General features: G+C 37.8%; 2 protein-coding genes across 4 annotated transcripts; one reads left to right on the top strand and one right to left on the bottom strand.

The window, feature by feature from the left end:
- Nucleotides 1-2,971: 2,971 nt before the first annotated feature.
- On the bottom strand, nucleotides 2,972-13,455 carry ss18 (SS18 subunit of BAF chromatin remodeling complex). 3 transcript variants are annotated; one of them, XM_015053949.1, is made up of 11 exons: nucleotides 13,268-13,454; nucleotides 12,711-12,787; nucleotides 12,548-12,632; nucleotides 11,769-11,925; nucleotides 10,631-10,861; nucleotides 9,717-9,887; nucleotides 9,328-9,405; nucleotides 7,487-7,609; nucleotides 5,218-5,348; nucleotides 4,743-4,805; nucleotides 2,972-3,512 (listed from the first exon to the last, which is right to left on the bottom strand). In XM_015053949.1, the coding sequence occupies exons 1-10, from the start codon at nucleotides 13,331-13,333 to the stop codon at nucleotides 4,788-4,790; spliced, it is 1,137 nt and encodes a 378-aa protein (XP_014909435.1). In that variant the 5' UTR covers nucleotides 13,334-13,454; the 3' UTR covers nucleotides 2,972-3,512; nucleotides 4,743-4,787. The 3 variants fall into 3 exon arrangements, with proteins under 3 accessions (XP_014909435.1, XP_014909434.1, XP_014909436.1); XM_015053948.1 differs by lacking the exon at nucleotides 4,743-4,805; XM_015053950.1 differs by lacking the exons at nucleotides 4,743-4,805; nucleotides 9,328-9,405 and having other exon boundaries at nucleotides 13,268-13,455.
- A 1,090-nt stretch (nucleotides 13,456-14,545) lies between these two features.
- psma8 (proteasome 20S subunit alpha 8) lies at nucleotides 14,546-17,845 on the top strand. Its single transcript, XM_015053954.1, has 7 exons — nucleotides 14,546-14,756; nucleotides 15,932-16,058; nucleotides 16,225-16,349; nucleotides 16,431-16,553; nucleotides 16,696-16,815; nucleotides 17,201-17,263; nucleotides 17,344-17,845. The coding sequence occupies exons 1-7, from the start codon at nucleotides 14,655-14,657 to the stop codon at nucleotides 17,437-17,439; spliced, it is 756 nt and encodes a 251-aa protein (XP_014909440.1). The 5' UTR covers nucleotides 14,546-14,654; the 3' UTR covers nucleotides 17,440-17,845.
- Nucleotides 17,846-20,521: the final 2,676 nt, after the last annotated feature.

Below are 20,521 nucleotides of genomic sequence, written 5' to 3'. Positions count from 1 at the left end.
GCTCTCTGGTCACGTGCTTCGGCCACACATCTGTTGTACCATCTGCATAACTCCCCCCAAAGTGACAGGTAGTCCCTCTACCTCTCTGGAGGAAGCGGCAAAGGAAAGAGGGGGCACGGAAGGTAATTTTGGGTGTAAATGTGCTCTGGACCTCTCTGGATGCATCTGGCCGAAGCAGACCACTGCTGAGCAGGGCAGGGTCATTATCAGGGTTTTATGCGCAACCACATAAAACAATTAGATCATACTGTCACATTATGACAGCACCAATAGCGCACATCTTGTTTATGATATGTGCCACAGGATGAATGCTTTTGCTCTTGCAAGAGTTCATATATCTGAAGCCTTTACCGTGTTTTTTTTTTTTTTTTTTAATGGGCCTCTTGTCTTTCCATTTTGAACAAGTTGGGGTGGGCTATACAAAACAGGTTCATTACATTTTATGCACAAAATCAATGCGCCATTTTTGATATCTGTCATTTTTATGTAAGTATGTAAGCTGTTTCTGGCTGCGCCTCCACCTCCGTGTTTACTTTCACACTTTATACACTTGAAAATAGCTGCAAACGGATGCACAATTGTACAACTGCATGTCTTTGACCTGAGTCAGGCCCAGAAGAAGTCCTCGGCCATCAATGACACAGCAGTGGTGCCTGAACATGTCACATGTCCGCAACTCTTTGGCATTCAGTGTTATTTGTCCTCTTAAGTGGTCACAGGATTTCCTGCCTCTCTTTTCCTCTTTTTTGTTTTTTAAATCATTCCCATAAAAAAATTAAAAAATGATACATGCAGAACATTTGAGTCATAAAATTTAAAAACTTTTATGACTTCGGCCGCCACTTTCAGTGGCTTCACTTAGTGTCTTGTACAGCACTTGCCTTTTTCAGCAGACATTGTACAGCGCATACAGCAGTAAAATCAGCTGACCAAATGTCCTAATCTTCTAATAATGAAATGGGCAGTGCTCTGCTTGGGTTACTATGTGAGAGGACTGGATTGATTGGGGTTTCCAGGTGAGGAGCAGCACTCGCCAAACGTAACATCATAATGGGCAGGTTTGTCAAATGGCTCCTTTTCCAGACACAAAAATCCAATGATTGCCAAAAAAATGGTGGAATGTTTTTCTTTTTGTTTATTGCTTGGATGATTTCTAGAAGCAGTAGATTTAAATGGAAGTACAAAAACATGCAAAATGTGAATTTTACATAATAGGTCTCATTTAACAACATTCATTAAGATTTTCTGTAACAGACCGACACTAACGAGAGAATAATTCTGAAGCATTCAAAGTGTTTTTCAAAGAAAGAGAAAAATGTTAAAATGCAGAAGGCGTTTGCATTTATTCCCTTGACTTACAACATAAGTTTATGATGCAATTACGGCTGTATGTCTACAAGTTTTGCTCGTAAAGGCTGAACAATCTTTCCAGGCTTTTTTGCATGGACAGACTGAATGGAGAGCATTTGTCAGTTGCAGTTGGATTTAGATCTTGACCTTACTGAGCGACTCTTACAAATATAATTTGACCTCAACTGTTCCATTGTAGCTCTCAAACTATACTTCTCATCTTCCCACTGGAAGATATTTAGACCTTTTACAGCCACTAACCAGTTTCCTTCCAGTGTTGCCCTGTGTTTTCCTCTATCCACCTGCTCTGACCAGCTTTCCTGACCCTGCTAAAAGCATCCCCACAGCATGACGCCGTCACCACCATGCGTTTAGGGTGATGTGTCGCTTTCGACCGAACAGCTACATTTTGCCCTCATCTGACCAGAGCACCTTGTTCCACGTTTGTGTCCCCTGTGAAGAAGTACCTTTTAAGCCTTCCTTCTCGCTAGTCTTTCATAAGACCAAGTCTTCTGGAGGGTACAATTAATAGTTTTCTTGATGAAAGGGTTCAAGAGTTACAAAAACTGCAGCAAAACAATGTATTCATAACATCTTTCGAACAAGGGGCTAAAAAAATCCACACAAAAATATATTAAAGATTCTTCCAATTTATTAGAATGTACAGTTCACATTGCCAAGACACATTATGTGACCTCCACTTGAATGGGGTGCAGACTGAAAAATATTAAAACAGCCATATAAACAATATCAGAGGACAGTCAGTTCCTCATCTTTACGCTGCTGTACATATGGGATCAATAAAATATGCACCATAATACAGATATCAAGCCAGTGATATAAAACTGCACAACCAGTCTATACTGTGTTGAAGGAATCCACTTCAGAACATTATTTTCACATATTATGTTACATATTTGACAGTAACAATATTCATTATTCACACAAAACACTACTTGAATGACATCAACTCAGACGTTTCTTCAAAGGGGGGGCGACATGATTCCAGCAATGTCAAATAACAGGTTAGTAAAAACAAAAAAAATAATCTTAGAAAAGAAATCATGTTGGGCTTTCCCATTTACCACTCTTCAAACAAGCTGTCGATCTTTTCAGAAAGTGATAATAATAATAATAATAATAATAATAATAATAAAAAAAAACTCCCAACTGAGATCAATTTACAATCTGCTACATACAGTATTACCTCTCTGAGAACAACTGTTAAGGAAGAAGGCCTTATTTTGTCAGGTACTGTGGTAAAAAAAAAAGAAAAAAAAAAAGAGAAAAATACCTCACTTAACACTTCAGTTTTTATGGGTTGTCTTATGCTGCCCATATTGTTTTTAAGGAAATTTTATCTATGGCATTTTTCATAAAATATTGATTTATACAGAGTCCATGTCACATACATTGCAGATCTAATTTATTAGTCATACAATTCAATAACAAAGAAAAAAAAAACTGTATGGGATTTACCGTCATTAAAAAGCTTAAAAAAAAAGAAAAAGAGGGACACATACGCTTCTTTAAAATAAACGACACAGGCTTAGTACTAGTTTTCAACATCTTATACAAAGTTAGCTTGATCTAAAAAGCACAAAATAACAGTTTTTTTTTGTTTTTTTTACATCATCACATACACTGAGACATGTACCATTGGCCTAGTTGGAAATTCACCTGGTGCATCTTTTTGTCTTCAAACCCCCCTAGCAAATCCCTACGTTATTGCTTCTTGTGATTGGAGAGTTGAAGGGCAGGGAGCTGATGCACTCAAACACATTGAAAATTTGACATTTGAGTTTTGGTGTCCAAAAATCTTTGTTGCCACATTCCTCACTCTGCAATGCTAAAGGATAAGGCAGTTCCATTTTTTTTTTTTTTTGTTAAGGCATTGCCGCTTTGAGACACTGGAGCAAGGTCACCGACTTTGACATGTGCATGATGAACAGGGATACATTTCGCTGGAGAGGGTAAAAGCCCAAAAACAGGGGAAAACATATCTTGTATTCATAAGCGTGTTTGTGTCCGGGAGGATCTGAGCTGAAACCATCATTATTGTCTGCTTAGCAGCTGACCAGAGGTCAAAACTCAGAGATCAGAGAGGAGTTGTGTAGGTAAACTGTGACCATTTCTCATTGCTGGTAATTTCCATACTGGCCCTGTAGAGTGAAATACGACAGACGCATGTTACTGAGCTTTTAAACGACCCTCAGCACGGTGCAAAGAAACATCTCAAGTTGCAGTGTTACTCTGTAAAACATGATTGATAATGTATCTGCACTGACTGGTATTGACCAGCAGGTGGCAACATGACTTCACAATTTAAAAGCACTAAACTAACTTAACATATCAAGTTTGGGCACAAAAATTACTTCTGAAAAATAGGAGGCTACTTTTAAATGAGAAAAATCTGCTTTAACAGTTCTATTTAATGCATTCCTAAACAGGGGTCGAAATATGCGTTTGGTATTAATAGAAACTATGAATTTAAACTTTGACATTGCAAGTTGTAATGTTAGGGGTGTAACAGCACACATAATTATTGATTTGAAATGAACATTATCCATTTGCTTGAATATTCATTTTTCTCCAGAACTTAAAATGCTTTAAAAAAAAAAAACATTAAAAATACTTAATTTTTTTTATTTTATTATTATTATCTCAGCATTACCACTACACAAACTACAAAAGGAACTTCCATAACTGCTGCAACCTCTGATAAAATGCACAAAAACAATAAAAAATATTTTAACTTTTACTTCAGAACAATATGGCACACTGAATTTTCAGTTCAGGCCAGATTTTAATACCGTCTGTAAATAGTCATGTTTAGAGAAGTCTACTTTTTAATCTAAATTAGCGGAGACACATGGTAATACAAGGCCTAATTTGGGCCTGAAGCTTAACCTTCATGCAACACGTTGCATAGGGTCTGGTGAGGATTGAAGTATGAAGAAGGGAACTTATGCGACTGACAAAATGTCCCGTGTGCCCTAGGTTTGTAGTTTAAAAAAAGCCCCAACTAACCAATAAAAAATAACTGAACAGCTTAGGACCGTCACATGTACCGCTACACCCCTTTAAACACAGTTTAATCAATTAACTGTTGCAAATTAAAGTCGATTAAAGACACAGCCTTTGGTTGCAGACCATGTATGTTTTTTTTGTTTTTTTCTTGGACCTCATTACTTGCAGTTCGACCCCTGGTAGATAAAAATAAATAAATAAGTGTAAAAAAAAAATAAAAATAAAAAAAAGGAAGGGAGGGAAAACTACAAAGAAAGACTGAAAGGGATAGAGGAGAGGCAGAAGAAACATAACAAATGCAAATTAACGCTAAGTGGTCAAGTGTCTAGATTTAACGTTGAGGTCTTCACAGCAACCATTACCTTTGCTTCTTATAGAGCTAGTCAGGGGTTCAAATCCCCGCTTCTTTATTTCCTCATGTGCCCCTAAATGTTCAAAGATAAAGATATCAAAGTGCGGCTGTGGTCCCCCACATAAGACCACAGGTAATACAGGGCAGCAAATCGATCCCCCTTCAAAACACTGACGCAGGCCGCATCGAGTAGAAGGAAGAATCCTCTTTAAAGCCCTCATTTATCACTGAAATAGGATTCCACATAAGCCACAAAACACAAGCAAGACTGAGAATTGAGAGCAAAAAGACACTAAACACATAACTTCCACTGGGAAGGACACATTTAACCACCAAAAATGACAACAGCATGCAAAACACACTACCCATTAATGTTTTCTCATTTCATTGATAATAATTTGGCATTAACAGTAACAAGAAAAAAAACACTAATCCTGATGCACAAACAAGTCTTTGTGACCATTTAGTCCTTTGGCTATACTCACCTGGTCATAACCGTACGGGCGCTGCTGTTGGCCCTGTGGGGGTCCGGGCTGAGGGGGACGGTAGCCCCCGTACTGCTGTCCCTGTCCCTGTGGGTAGTTGGGATACTGTCCTGGGCCACTCTGGGAGGGACCTGCAATAAATATTCAGTAGAATGAGTTAAAAACAAGACACGCTTAAATTCCCTTAAGTTGACTGAAAAATCTGCAAAAGCAACTTTTGACACCTCTGACAGACGCTGCTTACACTCTCACTTTAAATTTAGTTTTTACAACAGATTTGTTTGATAGCGGCTTTTAAGATGTCAAAGTCTTGAAGTACATTCTAGCCAAACTTGGGGTGTCTTAACACTTTGATAAATTCAACCTTTAAAGGTATTTTGGTTTAATTTAAGGGTCAACATTAGGTGTGACAAATAATTTAACCAAATATCTTAACCTAAATATATTGGTAATCTTCCCTTAAAGCTGTAAGTTGCTTCTCTGCCATTAGTACTTTGAAATTATAACATTTGATTGAGCAGCATATGCATGAGCATTATTGCCGGTGCTAAGTCCTGACTCCTGGATCTGATTGGTTGCGTCAAACTGGGAGAGATGTATTTCTGCAGATGGAAGTAGGACCACAAGAAAAAGGCAGAGGAGCTAAATCTTTTCACACAGATCAAGTATCTCATGTTATACTGTCAGAAAATAATGAAGGTTTCAAGGAGTACATAAAAAAAAACATTTTTATAAAAGTTACACACTGCAGCTTTAATGCCTACACCAGATATGTGACTTTAGGAAGTGGGGAGCTAAAGCTAATAGTGGGTGCAAGAGACAGTATGGAATGGCAACAAAAGAAAAAGATGGGCCAATATTGTCATTAAAATTTCCAGCAGTTGCATTGCTATTAGATATAGTCCTAATCCACCCCTAGTACCAACAATTTCATTTATATCTGCATTTTTAAACTATTTAGTTAGGTTGTCTCCTTAATGGCCGAACCTGCAATGAGCAAGCAAGTCAGGCAGTGGTCCACTAATGCAAGAAGACCCATCAATGAAATTCGGCTGGTCTTCATTAGAGGAGGAAGTTTCATTTAAAAAATAAAAAATAAAATAAAATCATCTCATCAGCCTCTGCACACTGCAACAAGCTCTGTAACTGCTGTGAAGGACTGAGGGTTGAAGTCAAATGAGGCCCACGCAGCATCGTTAGGCGCTCGTAATGCCTTATGCTGTTGTGTATAACCTTGTGGGGGCCTTCGAGAGCAGGCGTGTGTGTGTGCCAGATGAATCTCACCTCACAGCCTCTGCTTCTGTGCTAGCTCATTACTAAAATGAGCTTTGGCTAAGATACAGGCCAAATGGTGGAAGGTTCCAATAAAAGGAGAAAAAAAAAATGTGATGAGGAAACATGCCTCAAGAGATTCAAGAAGTCAACTTTAACAGCAAAGGTTTCTAAAAATGGTAAGGTGGATTTAGTTCTTAGAGTTCTGCGAATATCATGATGTTGGCAAATCTAGTAGGGAATCATGGGTCAATCTATAAGAGTATGGAAAGTTCTGTTTATCCAAAAAAGTTGCAAAGTATCTACCATAATAGCTAATCATGCTGCACAGGAATTTTAATAAAATGAAAAAAAAAAAAAGAAACTTTATAAACTGTCAACTGCTGTAGAGTGAAGCAAGATAAAGTGTCTTGTAATTGCATGAATGCAACTTTAGGGCGTTGTGGTGCTGGAAAATTGAACCTCTGATCTAGTGTCAAATCTTTAACATATTCTGCTATGAATGCCCTGCATTTAGTTTTATTCCCCCCATCTTCCAATAAACTCTGTTCAGTTTCCTTTTTCCAGCTCAACATAAACATTCTTGGACAGTACTGTCCATGCTGCAACAATGTTGTGCTTCTTCTCTTTTTCATCTGATGGATGGACTCTACAATATGTTCAAAGCTCGGCATGTTATTTTCCAACCTAACCTGCTTTCCCACAACACCGTAATATTGTCCATGACCTAACTGGTATGTTTTGTGGGGAAAATTACAAAGTCCCATAACAATATTCAGATTTCACAAACAATTTTGCTAAAATACAACAAAAACAGAGAAATTGCATGGGGTAGTAATATTTTTCAAAGGGGCTCTGACTGTAAGCCACTGCAAAAAATTACATTTTTTTTTTTTGGGGGGAAAGCAAAAAAAAAAAAAAAAAAAAGTGATCAGAAAACCGACAGTGCCTCCTAGAGGACAAATATGTCTCCTAAAGGTAAAAGTATGGAACTTACCATAACCCTGCTGCTGTGGTGGGTAACCTTGTTGACCTGGATACTGCTGCTGCGGAGGATAACCCTGCTGTTGTGGCGGGCCTTGCTGGTATGCTTCTTGTTGCTGGCCATACTGTGCGTTACCTTCAAGGAGTACGAGCATGACTTGTTAACCACATGGACGTAAATAGGATGCACATAAGTCGTTGGAAAGTGCAATCGACTTCTGCGTTACTGCGTAAGTAATCACCCGGTATAAATGGAAGGCCGTTTCTTTTTGTACGAGTCACCACTACAGCATCAAATACAAATGAAACTGGATATTTACATATTCTGTACAAAAATACCTTTTTTTTTTTTTTTTAAGAGAATGCTTTTCAACTCTTTCAATTCCAGTAATGTATTTGGACATAACTGAGCTGTTAAATAACTTGGAAAAGCCTAGATGACGATGTCATGGCTTAAGTTTCGATTGAAGGTGTGAATTTATGTAAAGGCCACAATTCAAATATACTGCTTCCTTTCTGACATCCGATACAAGAAAAAACAAACAAACAAACAAAAAAAAAAAAAGAAACTAGCGGAGACTATAAGGTCTGGTTCATCCTTGGGTACAAATTCCAAATCCCCAAAGGTGCCACATTTACAAATATGTAGGTATAAACAATATTGGGAAAGTCCAGCTCTCACATTGTTTAAGAAGGACTTATGTGCCCTTAAAATGACCTTAGATACAAAATGTTTTTCTAGTCCCAGAAAATAAAAAAATAAAATAAGATAAACAAAAAAAAACAACATAATTTTTCTTTAAATCTGAAGTGTTTGGCCATAATGACCACTGTTACATTTGGAAGAAAACATTTGCAGCTTTGCAAGCCTCAGGTCATCACCACAACTGAAGGTGGCTTCCAAATCCTGACTCAGTTCCCACAGATCTGTCAGGAGGAATAGGCCTAAATTCCAGGAAGCTATTGTGAGAGGTTTCTTGAGGAAAACCCAAACTATTCGATGCATTAAAGTCAATTCTACCAACCACTAAGTAAATATGTGTAAACTTCTTGATTTTTGTAAAAGTAACTAATTAAAAGTAATAATAATAATAAAAAAAACTCTTTATTTTGTGATTTGACAACAGAATAAGTAATACTAAGTGACATTAAGGAATAAATATCTACTCTGATTTTAATTATTTAGAGGTCAGAGAATCTCAGCATGGCATAGTGAGGTCAGATGTTGAAGAGTGGAATTTAGGAAGCCACGTTTTTAGTTCTTCACATGACTACTGTAGAGAGTGAAACGTGTTTATAGGGTTAAATGAAAGGGGTTGGTGAGTAGAGGAGGAAAACAACAGTAAATGTTAACAGGACAAAGAGAAAGAGGTTTATATTTCTTATTTTCTAGCATGGCTGCTAGTGCATCAATAGCAATCCTTCACCCAACAAGCTGGAGAGCACCAACTGTTTCATACTACTCAACAATGGCTCGCGGTTTGTACGCCACTTGTGGTGCTCTTCTGCATGTCCCTGGTTGTTATTAAGAATTTGTTTGGTGAACATTACTAGAAACAAACTGTCCACAGCGTCATGTAGTACGATGCCATGTAATTAAAGGCAAAAAGTGAGCATTTTATACATTTTCTGCATAGATCCTAACTTGCTGACGAAACGCAGCACCTTCTCCAAATCGCGTGAACCTCTAAAACATTGTTGATGTTTTATGATTTCAGATTTAGAGCACCGTATTCAAAACGGGCATTCTCCCGGGTAATGAGGAAGAAACCGTAAATTTCAGCTTCATTACAATTTCTTGGTCTGTGTCAATTCAGTGAACATCTTCTCCAAGTGACTGGAGGGTTCTCCTACCTTCTGAGGCTCCCTGTCCTGCGTGACTGTACTGGTCCCCATAGTAGTCTTCCTGCCCTGGGTACTGCTGGGGGGGTCCTACATACAACATATACACAGGTAGATTCAAGGTGTTGTTGAATGCCTTGTGTAAGGGGGCAAGGTTAAAGAGGACGGGTTCTTTTGCGGCTTATTCTCGCTGGGGAGCTCTTTGTTGGCTGCTTCTTTGCTTTGTTCAAGGCTGAAAACTTTCAAGTTACACCCAATTTCTCATCAAGATATCTGAACTACAGTGGACGGAGCAGAAGAAGCTAAGTGAAACAGGAGCAGGAAATACAGAAGGAAGGGGTTATAAAGAGGAAAGACCAACGCTCACGACTGGCACACCTAAGAGAGACTGAGAGGAATACCTTGCTGCGGGGGTCTGTAGGGTGGCATCGGCCTCTGTCCCATAACATGGTTCCCTTGATTGACCTGGCCCATCATGCCCATTGGAGTCTGTTGCCCTTGGTAGTGTTGTCCACCACCACCAGGAGGCATGTTGTACTGCTGCGTTGGAGGCTGCTGATGCATCATGGGACCTGCAGTACACAGGCAATGCATAAAGCAAAAGCAGCATTGAATAAACTGCTTTGTTCCTCTTCAACTTTCACATTTTGTCATATCTGACAGAACACAGTGGCGTACGATGGTGAATTGCGAGTGTAGTACATGGTTTCCACATCTTGTATCAATAAAACATCTGAAATGTGTGATTTCAGATGTTCTATATCCACTCTGGGCGAGTACTTGGTAGAATCGCCTTTTGGGGTCATTACAGCTGCAAGTCTGGACAGTAAAAACGTTACATGTTCTTTGCAAAATAGGTCAAGCTCAAGTAGATATGGTGGGGAGCATCTGTGAACATCAACTTTAAAGTCTTGCCCAAAAATGTTCAACTTAACTTAGATCTGAATGCTCAATTGCAAATTATACTGGAAAATGCTTTCATTTTAACAACCCCATTGTAGATCTGACAGAGTTAAAAGTTACTGCCATGCTGGACTGTGAAACTTTGCCTCATCTTCTCCGACCTCAAACAAGTACTTCTCATATTTCTTCCCGATAAGTGAAAAAATGTCTACGTGCCTGATGAATAATCCAAAGCCACAACATGATACTCAAAACACATTGAGCTCCAACATGATAAGATGTGAAAAAGTTCAAGAGGTGTGAATACTTTTGCACGGCGCTGTGTGTGTCTTACAGCAAACGCCATTGAAAGTGATGAACAGTTTCAAATCAACGCGGCCAAAAAGGGAAACTTGCGAATGCATCCGTTCACCTTGACTGGGTTGCATGTTCATGTTTGGTCGAGGCCCGTAGCTTCCCATAGGCTGACCCTGGGTCATGTTCATCTGGCTCTGAGCCGGCATGCCCTGCGAAGAGGGCACCGCGTGATTGTAAACCCCCATAGAGCCATGGCTGCTGGGGGGCATGTTCATGGAGCCGCTGGGCATGTTTGGAGGCTGGTTGGGACCCGGACCAGGACCTTGCATGGGCATATGATTAGGCCCTAGAAAACAGAACAGAGCAAAAAAATAAAAATAAAAAAAAAAATAAATAAATCACAGTAACTTGATATACTCTAACATGGTATTTAACACCAGCCTTTTCATCTTTTCGTGCAATGGATAATACAATTTGTTTCTTCATTTAAAATGTAGAATAAGTTAAGTTGTCATTTATTATTGAAGTTTAGTTAAATTATTGCATATCAACCTCTGTATTTCTGGTGTTCTAATGCAAAGAGGAGTGTATCCTGAAGTTACACTTAAAGCTAAAAAAAAAAAAAAAAAAAAAAAAAAAGATAGCCAAGCTTGTGCTTGGTTTTGGTGTCCCATCAGACTAAAATTACTTTACATATTGAGGTTCAAAAAAAGAATTTAGGCAGATGTAAAGACAAGGGGTCGTGATTAAATTGGCAAACATTTTATTTTCCCAACTGCTTTTTTGAGATACTGTAGACCAACGTCTTCTAAAAGCATCTACAGATAACACTTTCACAAATCACAATTTAGTTTTTCTCTCATAAGTCATTAGGGAAAAAAAAAAAAAAAAGACACCAAACTACATGGGAGTAAAATGTGATTGCTGCTATAGCGATAACGCACTTCTTTCCGATTACTCCATGGGTGTTGGTTTGTCAAAAGTGACTTACCTCCACGCGACAGGGTCAGAAGCAACATGTCAACAAAGTGTTGTGTTTCAATAAAAAATAAAAGAATCAGAAATAGAGATCACATCATAGATCCCCACCACAGCACGAATGGGTGACATCATCCTTCAGCCAAACGACCTCCCTCATAGTGCTGTGGTGTTGCCAGGCAACTCAGGGTGAGACAGAAACTGTGGAAGGAGGAACAAAAAAAAAAGAAAGAAAGAAAGACAAGAAATAGGGGCTGCCGAGACAGGGGACTTACCAGGCATCTGTCCATTCATCTGGTTCTGCATATGGGGAGCTGGAGGGCCACCGCTCACCATCCCCTCAGAGGGCATGTTGTGACCGTGAGGGGGCTGGGGAGAGGGTCCGCTCTGGTTCATGCCACCAGGCCCCATGGGCATGTTTTGAGTGGGTGGCTGTAGGTGAATACCACAAACACACGCATCAGTTGTCTGAAAAAATAATGACATCTCTGTCTGCAGGAAAGAAAATCTAGTAAAAAAAATAAATAAAAAATCTAAAATGTTCTCACTAATCAAGTATGATTGAAAACAGTCTATCTCTTCTATAGGGAAGCATTAGACTGTTTTCAATCATACTTGATTAGTGACAGAGATAGATTTAAATGAACAAGCTTGTACTATAAAAATATATACAATGAATACAGATCATATAATTCAGAGAAAAAAGGAGACAGCACATAAAAAACACTCTTTTTAGTAATTTGCTAAAATCAGAATTAATTTAAACATTTTTTTTCCTCATAACCTTATAAAAACATCACAGTGTATTGGTTAAAACCTGGAATTTTAGAAAACTGCAGCAGCTAAAAAAATAAAAGAATGAATGAATACTTAATTTTAATTTAAAAACAAAATAGCAATAAACACATTTAATGTAAAATGTTATTCAAATTACTCTAATTGTCTATAACTGGTAGAGGACCTCAACAGTGAGACACTGACTAAATATAGCAACATTAACATGGAAGCCATAGTTATATAAAACATAAGTTAATTATCCCAGACCAATACTCACAGCAGGGAGGAGAGACTGTACGTTTTGATTGGAGTCTGCTATCGTAGCCAGATACACTAAATTTCTGTGCAGCATCTGTTGATAGCTGGTAGATTGAGATTAATTAATGCTCCACATTTAATTAAATGAACTGTACAGAAGAAACTAAACTTGGGAAACTTACTGAGAACATTCGGCTGTTTTGCCTTTACTCTGGAAGTCCATTATACACTGGATCAGCTGGTTGTTTTCATCAAGTAACTGGAAAAGTAAAATGCGCATAATGTAACTTCTATGTTACTTCTCATTTTAAGAAAAAACGAAATAAGACTATATAATCAGTCCCGTTCGAGTTGTGCTTTCTGGTGTTTATTCTGTTGTAGTTGAAGACAAAGAGATGAGGTTTTTTTGTGAAATGTAAGCGTGCGTTTCACGCTAACAAAGACGTGTCTTGCATGCTAGCTGTGCATTGCTAACAAAACCAAAGGCCTTCATTCATCTAACGAACAATTTTCCACTAGCATGACAAGTTCACTTTGGTTTCCCTGTGTACACACGGCATCCTGCTTCTAGGGAGTTTCGTATTCACCGCGCTTTGATCGTGTAACAGTGTTACCGATCTGCCCACAGTTGGACTTAGATGGGCACTGCTACACAGACAATCTCAACAGCTAGCAGCAGCGTCTCAAACCGTAGCCTCCATAATGATCCGCGGGAAAAAAAAAGAAACTGATGAATTACCTTTTGTATTCCAGCGGGTGTTATATCACCCTTTCGCTGTCTGTGAGGTGCAAAAGCCACCGACATGGTGATAAAAATTACGAATAAAAGCGAGCTACAGCATAAAAAGTCCCCAAGTGGCTAACACAGGACAAATCGGTAAAACTCTGATCCCACAGCGCTCAATACGGTGCAATTTCGTAATGCAGCGGTCCGTTTTGGGGGGGTGACGGGAAATTCAAACACACTTCTTTGTGCCAATCTTTATTTCCACTGTGTTGTAACTAGAAAATCACATTTACAGTAGATAAATTGTTAGATATTAAATACTTGGTTTTCTTTGCGAATATATCGTTTTTGACTTTATCTAATTAACCCCCCCCCCCCCTCCAACGTTTAGTGGAACAGTCTACAAAAGAGTAGAAAAACACAAAACGGGGAAACTGTCAAACTTTAATTTAAGTAATAATAATAATAATAATAATAATAATAATAATAATAATAATAATAATAGTAATAATAATAATAATAATAATAATAATAATAATAATACAAATAAATAATGTTCTTTTTCAAATCACACACACGGACATACCGCGTAGTCGTTATGCGATGTACTAATATAACTGGTAAGAAATAGAACTGTAATTATGTGTGACTGTAGCTTTTCTAAGCGTAGTTTGTGAGTGATTCTAATTTGTTGAGAATCTGTAAGCAGGGGCGTTGTTGGCCCTATAGACATGTTGGCCCCTGGAAACGAGGCTGCTGTGTCCGTCATGTTGTGGGTGGCAAGTTCGCCTTGTAAAGCAATTCAACTTTGCTGAAGTTGTTTTAATTGGAGGGAATTAAAAAGAAAGTTTACATGCAAGACATTTAAAGAGTCAGAAACACGTAGTTGCATTCGATGGTGATTTTTGAGACACAATGAACAGTTATTACATGAAAAACCACTGCGAAACACAGTATGCTCAAAATACACGTATGCAGTTTCTTCGAAAAAATATATTAAGTCGCTTATATGTTAATAATGAATTACTAACTGTTGACAGTCTTGTGTTTACTTGCTACATGCCAGATGTAAAACAACATAAAGAAATGTAGACACGTATTTAGTTGCAATAAAAAAAACTATATGAGATGCTCGAGCGTTAGACAGACAGCTTGATCTAAACTTAGATAATATATATGTTTTTTATACGTTTAGCTAAAAGATGCCACTTATAAAATGGCGGCGTAACTGACGTACAATTGACACTCACGCGGCCTTTGCCATTTTTATCATCCGCAGTTCATAGGTATCGCGCATGCGCAGTTTCATTTCTCAAATTGAGCCGCTCGTTGCTAACTAGCTGAATCATTAGATTGAGCTTTTCTCCTTTTCGTCTCTTCCAGCTTGTCTTGCAGTGCGATGGCGGCAAGATATGACAGAGCAATTACTGTCTTTTCCCCCGACGGTCATCTCTTTCAAGTAGAGTATGCACAAGAAGCTGTGAAGAAAGGTTCCACCGCAGTAAGTGTTTTAAATTGAATCGATGCTAAAGCTAACGTGGTCAGCCTCTATTAGCCAACAAACTAGCTGCTAGCAATCACTTATTACTTGCTCAGTAATGTAATTTGATAACATTGTCTGTTACATTTTGAATTTTATTGTGGCTAAATGTTGTTGTTGAACAGGAGTTATTTTAATCGCACTGGTAATATATTGGAGACGATACTCGTGGAGTTGAAAATCACCACTGTTAGCATTTTGTCGCTGTGTCACTCTCACAGTACTTTCGATTTTGATGTGATTTTAAATAATGAGACACGGAGAGAAAGGATGATTATAAAATAATTAAAATTAAGCCAAATAATGGTCACCTTTGTTTTTACTTGTAGTAAGATAGTATTGAGAAATGTTTTTCAGGGTAGGTATATCTTCTAATTGCTACAAAGAATTACTCTATGCAGGAACAGGAATTTATACCAAATCATGTTTGGCATAAAGAAGTTGGTATAAGTCCTTTATTCTAAAATGATTTTTATTCTTTTTGGTATAAAAATCTAAATGTTGATCAACAAGTTCTTGCTATTAGTCAAAATTTGGACAAAGTGATGCAACAAAATAATTCGGAGATGAGGTTTAAGATGATTGTAAATAAGTCACATTAAGTCTTTGTTCTTCTGTAAAATCCTTCTCATAAGTATGATTTAAAGACTCTATGAATGTGTAAAAACAAGCAGTGTCCACTTATTAGTTTTTTTTAATTTACACTAAGCAAACTGAGTAGCTGTAATAACAGATCTGAAAATGATTACAGCTGATGAAACAATGTAAGACGTTTACTGCTTCAGAAAATGTAGTCCCTCTGACCAAAAGTTGCCTAGTGTTCTTTCATTGTGCCATGCTCCTCCTGATTTTATATTTATTATTTTTAAAATAAGAAACAAAGTAATTTTTTCTATGCAAAAAGCTCTCTGCACTATCTGTTTTAATTTGGCTGTTTTTATAGGTCATTAATTATATTCAAATTTTGTTGGGACTTCCTTACTGAAACACATCCTTAGTCTTTTAAAGTTGGTTGAATACATGTGTTGTGGATTTACTCTGCATCAGTAAGTGTGTCACATGTGAACCCCTAAATATAAAATATGTGCTGTTTCTAAAACATTTAGTAATAATCATATGCTGTTTCTTGTCCTCAGGTTGGAATCAGAGGTAAAGATATTGTCGTTCTTGGCGTGGAGAAGAAATCCGTTGCAAAGTTGCAGGAAGAAAGAACCGTCCGCAAGATCTGTGCACTGGATGAACATGTCTGCATGGCGTTTGCGGGTAACTCAGAAATCAGTTTTTATTTTTCCTTTCTGACATAGATAATGGATGCTTGGCATGATGAACAGATAATTGGATTAAAATTAGGGCAATATACAGATGTTCCTTATAATTTCTTTCACCGTCTCCTTGCTTTAGTGGTTTAATTTCTTGCTTTGTTTTTAAGGTCTGACAGCAGATGCCCGTATTGTGATAAACAGAGCTCGGGTTGAATGCCAGAGTCACAGGCTAACAGTTGAGGATCCTGTCACAGTGGAGTATATCACAAGATACATCGCTACTCTGAAACAGGTAATTTACAGATTTTGGAAAGTAACAATGACAAATGACAACGACTTAGTTATTGTGAGTATTCTCTCATTTCCTTAATAGCGTTATACTCAAAGCAACGGACGCAGGCCGTTTGGAATCTCTGCATTAATTGTTGGCTTTGACTACGATGGAACTCCAAGGCTGTATCAGACGGACCCATCGGGGACCTACCATGCTTGGAAGGTCAGTGTTTTTTTGTTTTTTTTATATATATATTTCTTTATTTTCATCACACTGTTCTTTTTGCTTGCTTGACAAAGAAAGTGCTGGTCTGAAAACAATTCCCGTTGATTTTGCTGTACAACTTTGTGAAAAAAATATTCAGGCAAATGCCATCGGCCGCAGCGCGAAAACAGTGAGGGAGTTTTTGGAGAAGAATTACACAGACGAAGCCATCGCTGGGGACAATGAGGCCATCAAGTTGGCTATCAAAGCTTTGCTTGAGGTAAGGTCATATTTAAACCTTTGCATCAGCTTGTTTTACTAAAGTTGCTCTCTCATCATTTAATTTCTGCACTGAGCGTTTCCACGACAAAAATGTTCAAGTGAAACATGTACCTGAAGTGTAATTTTAAATTGTTAGCACAACTCAGTAAATGTTCTGTTCTCATAAGTCCTACATGTTAAAACAGTTAGAAAAAGTACTTGCTGCAATGAAGTTGACTGTAGAATTTTAGGATTTACAGAAATATACTTGCAACTGAAAACAGTTCTGACCTGATCTAAAAACTAGCTGTTCAGATAGTAAAGGTATTTTTTTTAACAGTTTTACCAAGTGATATCCATCTTAAGTGGAAATTCTCCTCTTATTATCCCCTAATTGATCACAGGTTGTCCAGTCAGGAGGAAAGAATATTGAACTTGCTGTTATTAGACGAAATCAGCCACTCAAGGTACGCCGTTAACCTAATCTGGATAATATGTTGCATATTATTATTTTAGCTTTTGCATGATCTGATTTCTGTGTTTATAGATTTTGGAATCCAAGGAAATTGAGACCCTGGTGGCCGAAATAGAGAAGGAAAAAGAAGAGGAGGCAGAGAAGAAAAAGCAGAAAAAATCCACTTAAAACTTTTGACATAATCTTTGGTTTATTGCACTTGGATTACAATAATATCTTTGGGTTCCATACGTTAGTTTCAAAGAATGTACTCATTTGTTTCATTTGTTTGCTGAGCTGAATCTTAACTTGAGAGCTACAGATACTGCTTAAACCTTTTCAAACATTTTTGGGTGATGCACCAGATGTAAAGAGAACCGGTTCCTATTAAGATGACAAAGTTCGGATGCAACCATTAATGCAAACTCTGTTTGTCCACAGCCAACTGCTACTGCGTATGTTAGATGTTCTTTTCTCAAGTTTGAATTTAGATATTTTGCCAGGCTTTGGAGAATTGAATACATTCTATATGATGTTGAAAACCACAATGAAACCAAATAATAAATAAAAGTGGATTTTTTTTTTGTCTTTCAAAGTTAAGTGCTTTTATTTACTGACTAAATGACTTGTGTTGGTGTGTAACTCTGAGTAACATTATGATTATTTAAAAGAAAACTTAAAGAGAATATCCTCACCCATTATATTGAATGCTCTACTGCAAGGCAAGTAGTGCTAACACCTAACAGCAGTATGTTGTGATAAAGTATTTTCCACCTATCAGCATTCTGTCACACAGCTGAAAATAGTGTGGGCTTGATTGCTTCATAAAGAGCTCACCTTTCCCTCAGTCGTTTAAAACAAATTAGGGTTGAGCGAATGAAGGGTATAATGGTCCTCCTCTACTCCCCCCCCCCTTTTTTTTTTTCTTTTTTTAAGCCTCCTGCCTTTTTTTTTATTTCACCCTAAATTCGCTTATCAAGCAACCACTGCTCTGAATTCTCAACGACACAATTATGGCCGGCGGTGTGGTTGGGCTGCTTAATGGGATCCTGGCCTCAGACCCCAGTGGGAACTTTCAGTGACTTTAATCTGGAGCCCTTTGAAAAGTTGTGCCGTGCTGTGCTGAAGAGCCCCGGGGGTTCCCTCTGACTCCTACCAAAGACATAATGGTGAATGCTATAGTCCTTCATTTAGAGTCATCTTCCCCAAGCCAAGATTTCCTGAGTGGCTGCCTTAACTACGTCTGCACTTGTCTTGTTTGGGAGTTGTTGTCGGGGGTTTGGTTTTGGGCTAATTATATGGATCAGTTTGGCTTCTGATCTGTTCCTAACCTTGCTGTCATCAACTCCTGGGACAATTAGTTTTGTGCTAATTTGTGACATGCACACTCACACTAATTGTCTATCAATATTTAGTTGAGATTTAGTTTTAATGCTCCACCACTAGTTTGAAGGGAATGAATGGATGACCAAGAAGGCTGTAGGTAACATGGGATTAGCTTTATCCTGGGTAATCCTCTAGCTACAGAAATCATCTGATCCGTGCTTTCAATAAACCAGGGGCAGCTTATTCTCGCTACTGCTAAGATTTTGTCCTTTGAACTGCTTATGGAAAAGAGTTTTCTTTTTATTTCTTTCCTTTTTTTTTTCCCTGGCATTGTTGTTGCCTGCAATCAGTGCTGCTGTGCCTCAGGACAAAGTCCATCTCTCTCATCGCTGGCTGCTGCTCATCATTAATGCAGAAAATAATGGCTTCACCAGAGGTCATTGAGAGAGGAACCAGGCCTGAGGACATGCACTCTCCTAGCAAGACTACGCAGTCCTGCAAGCCGTCGACGGTGCACTATTTCTGCACACGTACGCATCGTGTTGGCCAGTCGTATGCAAAAAAAGGGGAAATGCTGGAAAATGTCTAGATTTTATTTGGATTTTATGCAACAAATGATTTCAGATAGAACATAAATATAAACGGTGGTGTGGATTTGTATTTGGTCCTCAGGTCAATGCTTTGTAGAATCATCTTTTGCTGCAACGATTCTACTGTAAATTTTTAGGATATGTCTCCAACACATATAAAACTGAAATATTTGCCCATTCTTCTGTGCAGCCTCTTAAGCTCAGTCAAGTTATTGCATTTATGAAAATATATTTTAAACTCTTGCCACAGATTTTCAATTGGATAATGACCAGGACTTTGACTCAATGACATGTAAGTTTAAGGTCATTGACCTATTGGAAGGCGGACCACCACCCAGTCTGATAGTACAGCACGAAAATGCCTTCTTCCATACATTCGCTGTGTCCTCAGCATGATATCGGGCTGACTGTGAATGGGATTTTTCTTGCCACTCTTGCATGAAGCCCATATTTGTGGTGTGCACAGTAAATTGTTGTCCTAGCAACTGTTTTTCCCAGGTGAGCTGTGTATCAATGCAGCTCCTCCAAAGTTGCCATGGATGTTTTGGCTGCATCTCTTACTATTGCTTTTCTTGCACTAATGGTTTTGGTGTTCTTTCCATGCCTTGGTAGGTTTGCAGTAAAAAAAAAAACGTATAGCTCTGGAAAAAAATTAAGAGACCACTTAAAATGATCAGTTTCTCTGATTTTATGTTTTATAGGTATGTGTTTGAGTAAAATGAACATTGTTTTTTTTGTTTTTTTTATTCTATCAACTGGCAATATGTCACTGAAATTCCAAGCAAAAATTTAGTATTTATTTGCAGAAAATCAGAAATGATCGAAATAACAAAAAAACTCTAACCCTTGTGGTTTCAGATCTCAAATAATGCAAAGAAAACAAGTTCAAACAACAATACCAATGTTTTCACTCAGAAAGAGTTCAGAAATCAATATTTGGTGGAATAACCATGAGGTTTTGTGTAGTGGTCTCAATTTTTATTCCAGAGCTGTACATGTATATATTTTTACACGATAGATTGAAAACAGTCTGTGAGATATAAAAAGTTGGGATATTGTCAAATAACTTAACTCTGCCTTAAACTTCACAAATATATTTCTGAACTGTGTGTTGTGTTCCTTAGTCTTCATATGCGATTTGTTCACTAATGATTTCTAACAATCCTCAGAAGTATTTATAGCGAGATCAAATTAGATAGAATCTACATACTATTAAAGAGACCTCTGGAGATATCTAGTTTCTCTTCAATTTATTTGAGTAGAAACGCATGGCACGATTTTGAGATTTTTATTTTTAAACACCGTGTATCGTTTTCATTTAATTTAACAATTATGAATTAATATGCTAGTCTATC

This window comes from Poecilia latipinna, unplaced genomic scaffold (genome assembly GCF_001443285.1).
Source record: "Poecilia latipinna isolate Pla-1442-1.1 unplaced genomic scaffold, P_latipinna-1.0 Scaffold1217, whole genome shotgun sequence".
NCBI lineage: Eukaryota > Metazoa > Chordata > Actinopteri > Cyprinodontiformes > Poeciliidae > Poecilia > Poecilia latipinna.
This window is presented reverse-complemented; position numbering and strand designations above follow the sequence as displayed.

Coding starts and splice junctions, on each gene's coding strand:
- ss18 (XM_015053948.1), bottom strand. CDS start 13,333: ATGTCGGTGGCTTTTGCACCTCACAGACAGCGAAAGGGTGATATAACA. Junction 9,406..9,716: donor CTACAGACCCCCGCAGCAAG/GTATTCCTCTCA, acceptor TGTTGTATGTAG/GACCCCCCCAGCAGTACCCA. Junction 5,349..7,486: donor ACCACAGCAGCAGGGTTATG/GTAAGTTCCATA, acceptor TATTTATTGCAG/GTCCCTCCCAGAGTGGCCCA.
- psma8 (XM_015053954.1), top strand. CDS start 14,655: ATGGCGGCAAGATATGACAGAGCAATTACTGTCTTTTCCCCCGACGGT. Junction 14,757..15,931: donor TGAAGAAAGGTTCCACCGCA/GTAAGTGTTTTA, acceptor TCTTGTCCTCAG/GTTGGAATCAGAGGTAAAGA. Junction 16,816..17,200: donor CTATCAAAGCTTTGCTTGAG/GTAAGGTCATAT, acceptor AATTGATCACAG/GTTGTCCAGTCAGGAGGAAA.